The sequence below is a fragment of the Suillus paluster genome (genome assembly GCF_016628075.1).
Source record: "Suillus paluster strain FC165 chromosome Unknown EDB91scaffold_525, whole genome shotgun sequence".
Classification (NCBI taxonomy): Eukaryota; Fungi; Basidiomycota; class Agaricomycetes; order Boletales; family Suillaceae; genus Suillus; species Suillus paluster.
The window spans coordinates 1-13903 of record NW_024538085.1 but is presented as its reverse complement, the minus strand read 5'-3'; the positions used below and the strand labels follow the sequence as shown (position 1 = coordinate 13903).

The following is a 13903-nucleotide window of genomic DNA, read 5'->3' as shown; positions in this document are numbered from 1 at the left end:
CAAATGGACCACCACGGCAAATTGGCATGGTAAACATGGTGAGGAACTCTGCCTCCAACTGAATATCGTTGTATATAGCCGGCAACACTGGCGTAGGACGTCGATCTACCCGAAGTTCAAGAGAATCCAGGCATTTTTGATTGAACCACTGTTTGCATTTCCTGCAGTATCGCTGGGAGATGCTGGGACAGTATAGCGTAAGATCACATGCATCGCAGCGACACTGCGATGCTCGCTGTGGATTCTGGAGATTTCAAACGGATCAGAATTTTACACAGCGGAAAACAATATGCCATAGCCTTACACTAAGATTCATACCATGAAGGCGCACTTTCGTCCTGCTCTTCACAAATTTTATTTCCACATTCCAACGATGGTATGGGGTCTCGGGTGGTAGTTGACGTTGTGAAATGTTGCCTTCATCATAGCTGACGATCAAAGCATGGTCTGACATGAACAGGAATGCGTCAATGGTGGGCAATTGATCACACGACACACACCTTCGACGCATGTCATATCCACTAAAGATATGTGGTCGCTGAGCACAAGCTCATACTCGCCCATGTATTGAGCCAGGCTGCATTCAATGTGTTAGTATCCTGGCAGCAATTGCGCGAATGACAGAATAATGCAACTCTACTCCATTATCCTCCAAGTCCATCCGTCTGTAATACACTGTATGTCCAGCCAGACATCCTTCATCGGACTACATTAGGAGTTTGGGCGTGTCTGAACTTTTAGTATGCTCACATGGGTGTCCCCTTGTTCCTTCAAATATATTTTGGCGACCTTGCCATACCAATAAGACATGATGGGCAGGCTTCCATCTTCTTTTGGCACCGCCCGTACATCATCTGGGAAGATTGCAATACTAACAAGGTGCATGTCAGCATCTTAAACATGAAAAGCAAATGAAATTAAGATCGCACGTTTCCCCCACCCTAAGTATGAGACGATGCAACTCATGTGTCGAACACGAATCATCGTCCGTGTTGTATACCCCTATGAGCGACAGTGACATGAAGTCAGTCTTAAGTGAGCGATCAACATAACTACGTCAGAAGACAGAAAACATACATTCGAAGGACCTACAAGTCCGCAGTCGACGAGTATCTGGCTTACTGCTACGCATCGGGGGAAGTCTTCTACGATCTACATGTGAGACAGAGCTGACGATAGACAGACGATGAGACATCGAGTCTGAAACCACACCGCAGAGAATATGGATGTTCAGGTAATGGAACAGCAGACACGACACCGGTGCACACGGGGCATGTAACGGAGTCAAAGTGTCAGGCGATATTCAGGAAAATGAGAGGGTTGTACTACTATGAATTTGGACACCTGAGATCCGGATTAGAATTACGTATCAAAGGGTTGCTTACTGGCAGTACTCCGAATGCTGTAATATCAGCATCTGAGCCATGCCACAAACATATGAAGCAGTGCTGCAATTAAACCATTGATATAGGCGGACCATCCTATGTAGGTGCCGAATAATGGTCATGTGGGTTGTGCTGCATACCAATCGTATGTACTTTGACGTAATTGGAATGAAATAGGGTGCGCCACAGTCAATTAGACTGATAAACACCGATTACCCTCGAAAAAAAAAATGGAAGGATTGAGATGAGTCACAAGATCCGAAGTACTATGGGGCATAGAGCGCAACAAGTGGCAGCAAATAAGGTCACCGATAGGTATTCAAGGCCTGACGGCCTGGGCGTTCATGTGAGAGGTTTGATAATATAACAAATGGAGGGTGGTAGATAGCTGGCATTCGCATCTAAACTCTAAATTAACCTCACCTCAGTCAGTCTGAACGGCGCCATGGAGGAAAATGGACTCGAAATTCTGCAGGAGATCATGGAATGCGGCATCCTGAATTCCAGCCCACACAGAAAGATAGCTGCAAGGCCTGTTAAATACACAGCACCTGATACAGGCGATGCTGGGTGGAATACAGACACAGATATGACTGATCTTTTGGCAGCCATAGAGAACTGTGGAATATTGGACAAAGGAAAGGAGATTTTAACGGACAATAAACGGCTGCGTGGAAGGCCGAAAAAGAAAGTTATCAAAAGAACAGGGAATCGTGAGTTAATTAGATTGACCCCTATGTTGATGCACATGATAAATTGGCGCAGGCAGTACTAAAAAGCAGGCATGCGCCAAGGATGGGTTGAAATCATCAGCTCGACCTATCATACATGCCACAATAAGCCCAGTACCTGAGGATCCACCAACTGACGGGAACGTTGTCGAAGTCAACCACAGCAATGGAAAGGCGACTGGGAACCATAAAGAAGTCTCTGTAATGGTATCCCCTATCCAAGGCAGAGCAAAAGCAGGATGTGGGCATGATCAGAATAGTGGAGCCACAGAAGACACTGAATTGATGAAACTACAAACAAAGCAAAAGGTCGAGGACGTCCAAAAAAACATGTGGTGGGTTCACGCTTGACAGGTTAGTGATCATCCACAGTTCATCTAAGTTAATGCACCTGAACGTCTAATTGAGCAGCGTCAGACAATAAAGTTTTGAATATGGTCGCTGACGCGCACGATCATGGGACGGGTAAGCACTCAAGGTCCCTGGACCGCATTGGCCTGATATAGTACACCGAAACTCACTTGGCTTAGGGAATATAAATTCATTATCAAGGAGAGTCGACGAAGAAGAACTCCAGCTGGATGGTGAACTAGCCATTGACATTGCGTGTGAGTGTATCACCAGAAGGAATGACGATGATTTAATCGAAGGCACTCGCCACATCTTACTACAGCTCGTGCAATGTCACGACCAATTCTTTGGACAGATGCCTGGCATAATTTGAAAACACTCCGATCAAGCATGTGGCTTGATGCAGCAGTGGCGAACTTTTATCTGTTACATGTCTGGTATGAAGGGCTAGGCCGAACCTGCATGAGATATCTGGACATGTATGCAGCAATGGCGGTTGACTTGTGCGATGCTGAGCTGGATGAAATAAGGAGGAACCACTTCATCCTTCCAAATGCTGCATGTCCCATAGTTCCTGTTGGATTCATCATTCATCATTCACAACATTTCTTCGCCGTCATATTTGATTTTATGCGACACACAGCACACGTCCTTGGTCGCCATATTTCGGATGACGCCATGCACGTCGATGGGACCAACCCGAACGACTGGGAGGCGTGGGGAGGGCCTAGATATTGGAGGAATGTTGCAGCGCTACACGGATGGACGGTAGGAGATGCCACTGATGTTTGCATCAGGGTGCAAGATTGGGCTCAAAACGGAGTGGACTGCGGCCCGATAGCATGCTCCGTGCTGGAGCAAGCTCTAACGTGCGGGCTGGACAGATATGGGAATGTGCCGCCGATACACATAAAATGTGGGCACATACTGCGCATGGACATATTCCGCATTGTTTCTGGGCGGATTGAGATCAGCTGCAGAGATTACATGATGCTCCTGGACGGTCCCCAAACTCATTGGATCGCTCATGAAATCCCACATGAGGATGTCATTTCTGCGATACAGCGCGGGAAGCAATCGGTCGAATGCCTGGGTCTGCTGGAGCAACTGGCTGCTTTAAGCGCAATATGCGCAGATTGCAGACACACTGTGCTCATCCAGGATCCTGGAGACCGCTTTCACACCGTCGATGATCACAATGTAACCTCCTATGACGATGATAATCAATTTGAGGATGAGGAGGTAGTCGAGCAATGCAGAGTATCAGAGGGTCAGTATAACACATTTTACTTGATACGGAGCACTGTGATGACATTGATACATTCTTGCAATTCTGTCATAGTACCATCGAACACAGCACAAAAGGCACAGACCCGACCTGTGTTGCGTCGACTGAGGAGGGATCATAGACAGAAACCTGGAAGACATCCTGTTATCCGTGTTACGATCAGCCCTGTACCAGGGGGCACAACTACATCTGGACCTGTTGCCAATTTGAAGGACCATGTAAATTCCACACAAGGATCCGCAGGGCGTGGTCGAGGCCGTCCCAAAAGACGATCTGGATGTCACCATGGGTCAAGTCAGTCCTCATGGATAGTGTATTTGGAAGGCCTGTTAACCGTTCATTTTCAGGATTGAAGAAACATGTGCGTCTGAACCTCCCTGAGGGACAGGATAAATTTGAGTTCATTGCGCATGATACACGAGTGACTGGTCAGTAATATTATATCTTCCATTTAAACCCATAAGCTGCAACATCGAATTCCCAGCATCCCAGCAACAGGTCTGCCGTCGATCACATATGAGTGATCATGAATTTCAAGACGAGAGTGAGGAACACATCGAGGAATCACAGTGTGAGCGTCGTTAGTCTTCTATTTGCTGCGTATGTGTGTTAAATGACTGTGTCTTCGATTAGGGAGTCCACCACGATCGTCGAGAGCAATACAAGATGATGATTACAGACCTTCGCCACCACCGCTGCCTGAGGTCCGGTCACCCTCGCTTGAAGCCCCACTGTCGCCACTAGCTAAACCAACGGTTGTGGAAATTGCTTGTGAGTTCAGAATAATGTTGATTTAACAAGAAACACTCATCTCTATCGATTACAGGTCGTGCAATGGCCCGACCAGTTGTGTGGACTTCTGCCTGGCACAACTGGAGAACCCTTGGGCTGAACGAGCGGCTTGAAGCGACGGTTGCAAACTTCTACCTGTTGCATGTTTGGTATGAGGCGCTGAGCAGATCACGCATGAGATACGTGGACCTGTGTGTAGTGATGGCAAACAACATGGCGGATGAAGACATGGAGCTCTTTAGGAGGAACCATTTTGTGCCTCATGAAGGCGCATGTCCTGTGGTCCCTGTAGGATTCATAGTCCATGATTCCGAATGTTTCTTCGCTGTCATCCTCGACTTTCAGAAATGCACAGCGCATGTTCTGGGTCGCCAAATGTCTGATGGCGCAATAGACGTAGATGGAGCAGATCCACATGATTGGAGCAATTGGAGAGGACCGGAATATTGGAGGAAAATCGCGGCCCTTCATGACTGGAGCCCAGGAGATGTCACAGACGTATCAGTGATACCTAGAGATTCGACAAAAACTGGGGTGGACTGCGGTCCCATGGCATGCTCTGTGCTGGAGCAATGCATGATCTCAGGAGTGGATGAGCGCGGTAACCTACCACCGTTTCAAGTGCAATGCGGGCACAAACTGCGCATACACATGTTGCGCATGGTTGCTGGATGCATCAAGATGAGCTGTAGCGACTACCTGATGCTCCTGGACAACCGACCGGACGATTGGCTAGAAGATGATATGCCAGATGAGGAGGTCATAAATTCCATTCAGAATGGGAAGCATCAGGCCGAATGCCTCGAGCTCTTGCGGAAATTGACTATCGTGAGCGCTACATGCTCAGCATGCCAATGTTCTGTGCTCAACCACGATGATGACAACGACTCACACCATCGTGAGAATCATGGTGACACTGCAGTTAATCATGATAATGCGGAAGACGATTATGGTGAAGACGAGGATACCCTCTGCACAGTCCTACCTGCAGAGAGAAAGGCAGAACTCGCCCGACTTTTCAAAGCAAACAAGGAACTGGCCGGATCTCGCAATCGTAATGCCATACCTGCTCGTGCTGTCGGCACACACCTTCAACTGGAGCCAGAGCTGCCAACTGATGTCGATGGTCAAGTCGATTCACAACGCTCCAAATCAGCTTCAGAAACTCGTAGGCGAGTGTCCAACTGGAATATGGGAAGCAACAAACGATATCCTCGTCCCATCGCTCCAGTCCCCCTAGCCGCATATACAGGCAGAAGATGGATTCAGGACGATCGCACCTTCGACGATTATGAGGGTGGACCTACAATCGAGATGCTGAGACCTCCAAGTGACGTCAATCCCACAATGACATTCCTGGACAGAGGAATGCAGCTGTCCACTGCTTGGGCGAACTGGGTCGATCATGGGTACAGGATTACCCCTAGTTCCTTCCACATATTCTATCAATGCGACCCCATAGCTATAATGGCACACATCATGCCAGTTGGCACGTCCGAATCCTATGATGCTTCCAATCAAGTGCCGGATCGCGTCACAGGAGAATACACCCTGGACCGGCGAGGGACGAACCAGGATGAACGTTGCACGCAGGTATCAGATGTGGAAATCATGTCTGCGTCTGAAATAATAGACTCTGTACAGTACGACCCGCCACTGCATGACGAGTGCAGGTTCGGACACAATGCCTTTGTGCGTGGCCACACCAGTTATCGATACGGAGATGGTCCTGCGCTTCATATTGATCTCGAAAGAGATGCCATTCAATTTTCGGAAGATGAGATAGAGATCTCAGTGGACATAGATAGCATAATTTGGACCACAAAAACGTTCCGGTGCAGAGGATCTGTCGGCATTTATGTCGCTCCACCATTTCAAACGAAACCTGGGATCTTCAAGCACAATCATACATACGTCGACATTACAATTCCACAGTCAGAGGCAGATGCCCATATGCCCGGTGGCAGGACCGAATGGCTATCCAAACGTTTCCCTATGTCTGCCATCCCTCATGTGTGCATCGGGCGCATATCATCTGCTTCCTCGATGCTGAATCTTTATGTCGCATTCCCAAGAATGATTCATCAACACCCAGTAAACGGTCGGAGAATCACGCTCATGCCCCAGGAAGTCTTGGACATCTTCTGGGACAGGGTGTTGCTTCCTTCCATAGGAGATTGCACCGATGCAAGCTGGGCGCCTTACCTGAAGAACACATTGGAGGAGGCGCGATACAAGGCCAAGGGTGCAGGAGGACGCAAAGGGGGATGGGGACCTCCAAAAGTAATCCCCCTGTCTGATGATGACTTTAAGGACGTACAGGAACGTATGAAGCATCGAATATGTGATGGAGAGGCTGAGCTTAGTATGTTCGGGTCGTCGTTCTTCATTCTGGAAGGAAAGGGCATAAAGTTGCTCATGAAGGATGGTCAGAGAGGGCGTTTCTCAGGACCAGAAGAGGCCCTTTGTCGAAACCTGTCCGACCTCGACTGGCCATACATGATGGACAGGCAACATGGCGAGCTGCTCGTAGACGTCGGGATCTCATTCACACCCCACTCCCCAGATGTGCCTGTCATAGGTGTATGGAGATTGGACGCATTGGAAGCATCATTCGGCGCAGGGGGGTACAAGAGAGGTGAGATGCATCATCACAACACGCTCTCAAGATATGGTGCGCTGCAGGCCGAGATGCAGCAGGAGAGGGCCCAGCAGACGCACATCGCATTCAGGAGCACATACAACCTGTACTACGAATCCATCCGAACCAACAACAACCGAGTGGCCTTCGCTTCCGATAGCGATGCATACAAGCTTTCTCCATCCTACATGGCCGAATGCTTTGAAATGGTCAAGGTCATCGATGGCTGCAAGGAGAAAACATATGGTGTCAGGGACGAGTACAGAGTGAGCGGACATGCAGCTAGAATAATGCTGGACAATATCGAAAGCAAGGTCAGCGATCCTCCATGAATCAGCGACTCGCGAGCTCAATGGCTCATGCGATGATCACCTTGTAGGCTATAGAATATCTGCGATCTGATCCTGTGCTGTGGATACCATCGAAGATATGGTTCGAGCTCATCAGACGACGGGTTCGTGAGATTCAGAGGACCCAAATAGCCATTGTCAAAAAGAATCCTCCAAACCTTGGTATCCTCACCGGCCTGCTGAACCACATGCTTCGTTCAACAACATCTACCCCGATCATCTATGACTTCCATGTCCGCGAATCCCTTGCTCTCCTCGAGTATAGAAATGTGCTGGAAACAGCAGGAATGTTTTTCTTGCAGAAATTCGATCTCGGCAGCGAGACCTGCCTGGATGAAGTGCAGCAAGTCGATGATTTGAATGTGCTGGCCCTTATGGGCGTAAATGCAAAGGCTCAAAGAGATAGAGCAGTGGGAGTGGGAGTGGGAAGGATTGATTCGCAGGCTACTGCTGAATCAGAGCTGGAAGAATATCCGCTTGGTCGGACGCCGACATGGAATCGACTCAAAGCAGTCATAGCAAGCTCTCCTGCGATGATCATGAGACCATGGTCTTGGTCTTCCAGGTTGTCCGACATGGAACTATCTGTCGGACGACTGTTCATCATGTTCACCAGACACATATGGCTGATGCTGACGACTGATGTCTTGAAAGGCATCAGGCCTCACCCAAATTCACTTCAGGAGGCGATGAAGTGCTGGACCATAACAAGCATCGATGACACCCTCGCTGCTGTCGCATTCGAAGCCTGCAATGCAGGGCTGCAGGACCATACTGGAGTCACAGCTGGTCGGATGGGTCCCAAGTCTAGAGGGTTTGGTGACAGGCGCTCTCTATTCTTTCCTGATCCTGATGCGCCCCACAAGAATAACGCTCAGTGGTCCATGCTGTGGGAGGGAGATGGATACATTGCTGAGTTTCATAGGACCATGGGGACCATGGACGAGGACCAGGGCATGTTGCTAAAGCAAGGATTATCTGAGGTATTTTCGGATGTCCATTGTCTCCCTGCCAGCGGGTCGAGGGTGTGGACGCAAAAAAATGACGCCATCGTGTTCATAACGAACCCCAGATTTTACAGGATCGACTGCATTGGAAGGGGAGTAGAGACACAGCAGAGAGCCACCAGAGCACGTCGTACGATGAAGTTGATCAAGGGAAAGCGCATATTTGCAGCTGACCTGATGGACTCGCAATCCTTTGACACCGATGGTAATCTGAGAAGGAAGACGGAGAGACAAAAGTGTCGGGAGATTCAAAAGAAGATGACCATGGCCAAGAGAAATCAGAGGATCCCCCCTCCCCCACATTCTCGCAAGCTCCGGCCATTTCCCATGCATATAAGAGAGACTGTGGAAGAAGACTTGGTAATGGATGTGAATTAGGATATAGATATGATGTCATTAGTTACAACACCACCGAACCAAGACTTGAATGCCCAGACCGAGCTGTCTCCGATAGCATGCTGATTCTGAATGGGTGAAACCCATAATGAAGCAGAAATTTTAGAAGGACTTATTCTCGAGGTTATTGAACCCTATGAATCGATTGGTGATACCAGTTTAGTCTCTAAAAATCACGTTCCAGAGTTGACTGCCACCCATGTCATGGTGCCCTATCCAAAGATCGATTTACTAGCGCACGATATGTCACATTTGCTACTAGCTAGGACTCATTTTCGAGGTTAGGGAACACTATGAATCGATTGGTAATACCAGTTTAGTCTCTAAAAATCATGTTCCAGAGTTGACTACCACTCCTGTCGTGGTGCCCTATCCAAAGATCGATCTACTAGCCCATGATACGGCACATATGTCATTAGCTAGGACTCATTCTCGAGGGAATTGAACCATATGAATCGATTGGTGATACCAGTTTAGTCTCTAAAAATCATGTTCCAGAGTTGACTACCACTCCTGTCGTGGTGCCCTATCCAAAGATCGATCTACTAGCCCATGATACGGCACATATGTCATTAGCTAGGACTCATTCTCGAGGTTATTGAACCCTATGAATCGATTGGTGATACAAGTTTAGTCTCTAAAAATCACGTTCCAGAGTTGACTGTCACCTATGTTATGGTGCCCTATCCAAAGATTGATTTACTAGTGCACGATATGTCACATTTGTTATTAGCTAGGACTTATTCTCGAGGGTATTGAACCCTATGAATCGATTGGTGATACCAGGTTAGTCTCTAAAAATCATGTTCCAGAGTTGACTGCCACCCATGTCATGGTGCCCTATCCAAAGATCGATTTACTAGCCCACGATATGTCACATTTGTTATTAGCTAGGACTCATTCTCGAGGTTATTTAACCTTTTGAATCGATTGGTGATATCAGTTTTGTCCCTAACATTCATGTTCCAAAGTTGAGTGCCACCCCTGTCATGGTGCCCTACTCAAAGATCGATTTTTTCAGCTTTCATATTCCTTGCCTGGCTTTAATTAGGAATCTTTCTGAAAGTCATCAAACCATATAAACACGATGGTCATGCCAGATTTGTCTCTAAAAATCATATTCCACAGTTGACCACCCCTGTCATGGTGCCCTACCCCAAGATTGATTTTTTTCAGCTTTCATATGACTTGCTTGGCTTTAACTTGGAAGCTTTCTGGATGTTATTAAACCATGCAAACACGATGGTAATGCCAGATTTGTCTCTACAAATCATATTCCACAGTTGACCACCCCTGTCATGCTGCTCTACCCAAAGATCAAATTACTAGCCTGTGATATGATACATCTGTCATTTACTAGGACTCATTATTGATATTATTGAACCATATCAATGCATTGGAAATGCCAGATTTGTCTCTAAAAATCATATTCCACAGTTGACCACCCCTGTCATGGTGCCCTACCCAATGATCGATTCACTAGCCCTTGATATAACACATTTGTCATTAACTAGGACTCATGATCGAGGTGATTGAACCCTATGAATGCATTGGTGATACTATTTTTGTCTCTGACAATCATGTTCCAAAGTTGAGTACCAGCCCTATCATGATGCCCTATCCAAAGATCGATTTTTTCAGCCTTCACATGGCTTGCCTGGCTTTCACTAGGAATCTTTGTGAAGGTTATTAAACCATATAAACACGATGGTCATGCCAGATTTGTCTCTAAAAATCATATTCCGCAGTTGACCACCCCTGTCATGGTGCCCCACCCAAAGATCGATTTTTTCAGCCTTCATATGACTTGCCTGGCTTTAACTTGGAAGCTTTCTGAATGTTATTCAACCATACAAACACGATGGTCATGCCATATTTGTCTCTAAAAATCATGTTCCAGAGTTGACTGCCACTCCTATCATAATACCCTATCCGAAGATCAATTCACTAGCCCATGATACGGCACATATGTCATTAGCTAGGACTCATTCTCGAGGTTATTGAACCCTATGAATCGATTGGTGATACCAGTTTAGTCTCTAAAAATCACGTTCCAGAGTTGACTGCCACCCATGTCATGGTGCCCTATCCAAAGATCGATTTACTAGCCCATGATATGTCACATGTGTTATTAGCTAGGACTCATTCTCGAGGTTATTTAACCTTTTGAATCGATTGGTGATATCAGTTTTGTCCCTAACATTCATGTTCCAAAGTTGAGTGCCACCCCTGTCATGGTGCCCTACTCAAAGATCGATTTTTTCAGCTTTCATATTCCTTGCCTGGCTTTAATTAGGAATCTTTCTGAAAGTCATCAAACCATATAAACACGATGGTCATGCCAGATTTGTCTCTAAAAATCATATTCCACAGTTGACCACCCCTGTCATGGTGCCCTACCCAATGATCGATTTGTTTAGCCTTCACATGACTTGCCTAGCTTTCACTAGGAATATTTGTGAAGGTTATTACACCATATAAACACAATGGTCATGCCAGATTTGTCTCTAAAAATCACGTTCCAGAGTTGACTGCCACCCCTGTCATGATGCCCTATCCAAAGGTCGATTTACTAGCCCACGATATGTCACATTTGTTATTAGCTAGGACTCATTCTCGAGGTTATTTAACCTTTTGAATCGATTGGTGATATCAGTTTTGTCCCTAACATTCATGTTCCAAAGTTGAGTGCCACCCCTGTCATGGTGCCCTACTCAAAGATCGATTTTTTCAGCTTTCATATTCCTTGCCTGGCTTCAACAAGGAATCTTTATGAAAGTTATTAGACAATATAAACACGATGGTCATGCCAGATTTGTCTCTAAAAATCATATTCCACAGTTGACCACCCCTGTCATGCTGCTCTACCCAAAGATCAAATTACTAGCCCGTGATATGATACATTTGTTATTAACTAGGACTCATTATCGAGGTTATTGAACCATATTAAATGATTGGTGATACCAGTTTGGTCTCTAAAGATCATGTTCCAGGGTTGAGTACCACCCCTGTCATGGTGCCCTACCCAAAGATCGATTTACTAGCCCATGATATGTCACATTTGTTATTAGCTAGGACTCATTCTAGAGGTTATTGAACCATATCAATCGATTGGTGATACCAGTTTGGTCCCTAAAGATCATGTTCCAGAGTTGACTACCACCCCTGTCATGGTGCCCTATCCAAAGATCGATTTACTAGCGCACAATATGTCACATTTGTTATTAGCCAGGACTCATTCTCGAGGTTATTGAACCCTATAAATCGATTGGTGATATCAGTTTTGTCTCTAACAATCATGTTTCAAAGTTGAGTAAACCGCTCCTATCATGCTGCCCTACCCACAGATTGACCTACTAGCCCTTCATATGATACATCTGTCATTTACTAGGACTCATTATTGATATTATTGAACCATATTAATGCATTGGAGATGCCAGTTTGGTCTCTAAAGATCATGTTCCACAGTTGACCACCCCTGTCATGGTGCCCTATCCAAAGATCGATTCACTAGCCCTTGATATAACACATTTGTCATTAACTAGGACTCATGATCGAGGTTATTGAACCCTATGAATGCATTGGTGATACTATTTTTGTCTCTGACAATCATGTTCCAAAGTTGAGTACCAGCCCTATCATGATGCCCTATCCAAGATCGATTTTTTCAGCCTTCACATGACTTGCCTGGCTTTCACTAGGAATCTTTGTGAATGTTATCAAACCATATAAACACGATGGTCATGCCAGATTTGTGTCTAAAAATCATATTCCACAGTTGGCCACCCCTGTCATAGTGCCCCTACCCAATGATCGATTTTTTTAGCCTTCACATGACTTGCCTAGCTTTCACTAGGAACCTTTCTGAATGTTATCAAACCATATAAACAAGATGGTCATGCCAGATTTGTCTCTAAAAATCATATTCCACAGTTGACCACCCCCCTGTCATGGTGCCCTATCCCAAGATCGATTTTTTCAGCCTTCACATGACTTGCCTGGCTTTCACTAGGAACCTTTCTGAATGTTATTAAACCATACAAACACGATGGTCATGCCAGATTTGTCTCTAAAGATCATGTTCCACAGTTGACCACCCCTGTCATGGTGCCCCACCCAAAGATCGATTTTTCAGCCCTCATATGACTTGCCTGGCTTTAGATAGGATTGATTCTAGAGGTTATTGGACCATATGAACCACGATGGTCGAGCCAGACTTCGCTCTAAAAATATGTTTCAAAGTTGACCACCCCTGCCATGCTGCCCCAACCCAAAGATTGATTTTTTCAGCCTTCATATGACTTGCCGGACTTTAGCTAGGATTCATTCTAGAGGTTATTTGACCATATGAACACGATGGTCGAGCCAGATTCGCTCTAAAATCATGTTCCAAAGTTGACCACCCCCTGTCATTGCTTGCCCCACCCAAAGATCGATTTTTCTAGCCTTCATGTGACTGCCTGTCCTTCAGAACTATTTTTCCTGGGGGTTCTTGAGCCCTCTGAACACGATGGTCATGCCAGATTTCCCTGGAAAAATCATATTCCTGAGATATACAAGGTCCTCCTCCCCCCTGATCACCTTTATGTCACTATTCCGATATTGCACCTCAATAACGATATTGAAAACAATGTAACTGAGGTTATTGAGGCCTAGGAATCGATTGGTGATGGTCCCAGAGCATCCAGAGGTCGACAATGATGTGATATGTCAGGTGGGCTGAAAAGTCAGTATTTTGACAATATCTCCACAACCCAACCGCCGTTTTCTTTCATTGTTGGCTCATATCATTCCTAGAAGTGCCCTCCAAGATATGTACCAGCCCACAAGAAGGAATTTTTTTTCAAGTTTGAAATGTATTTCTGAAATGACCATATAAATTCCTCTGAATCCGAGGACCATGCCCTTTGATGACGATGACGATTTTCTTGAAGCACTCGGGATGGAACGCCTGTATTCTGC

General features: G+C 46.1%; 1 protein-coding gene across 1 annotated transcript; it reads left to right on the top strand.

Annotated features, from left to right (window-relative positions):
- Positions 1-2788: 2788 nt before the first annotated feature.
- On the top strand, positions 2789-8923 carry EDB91DRAFT_1066822 (uncharacterized protein; the record flags this gene model as incomplete). Its single annotated transcript, XM_041314820.1, has 5 exons — positions 2789-3029; positions 4240-4335; positions 4747-5525; positions 5649-7502; positions 7568-8923. Coding segments are annotated over 5 exons (4326 nt in total), but the record flags the coding sequence as incomplete, so codon positions are not given.
- Positions 8924-13903: the final 4980 nt, after the last annotated feature.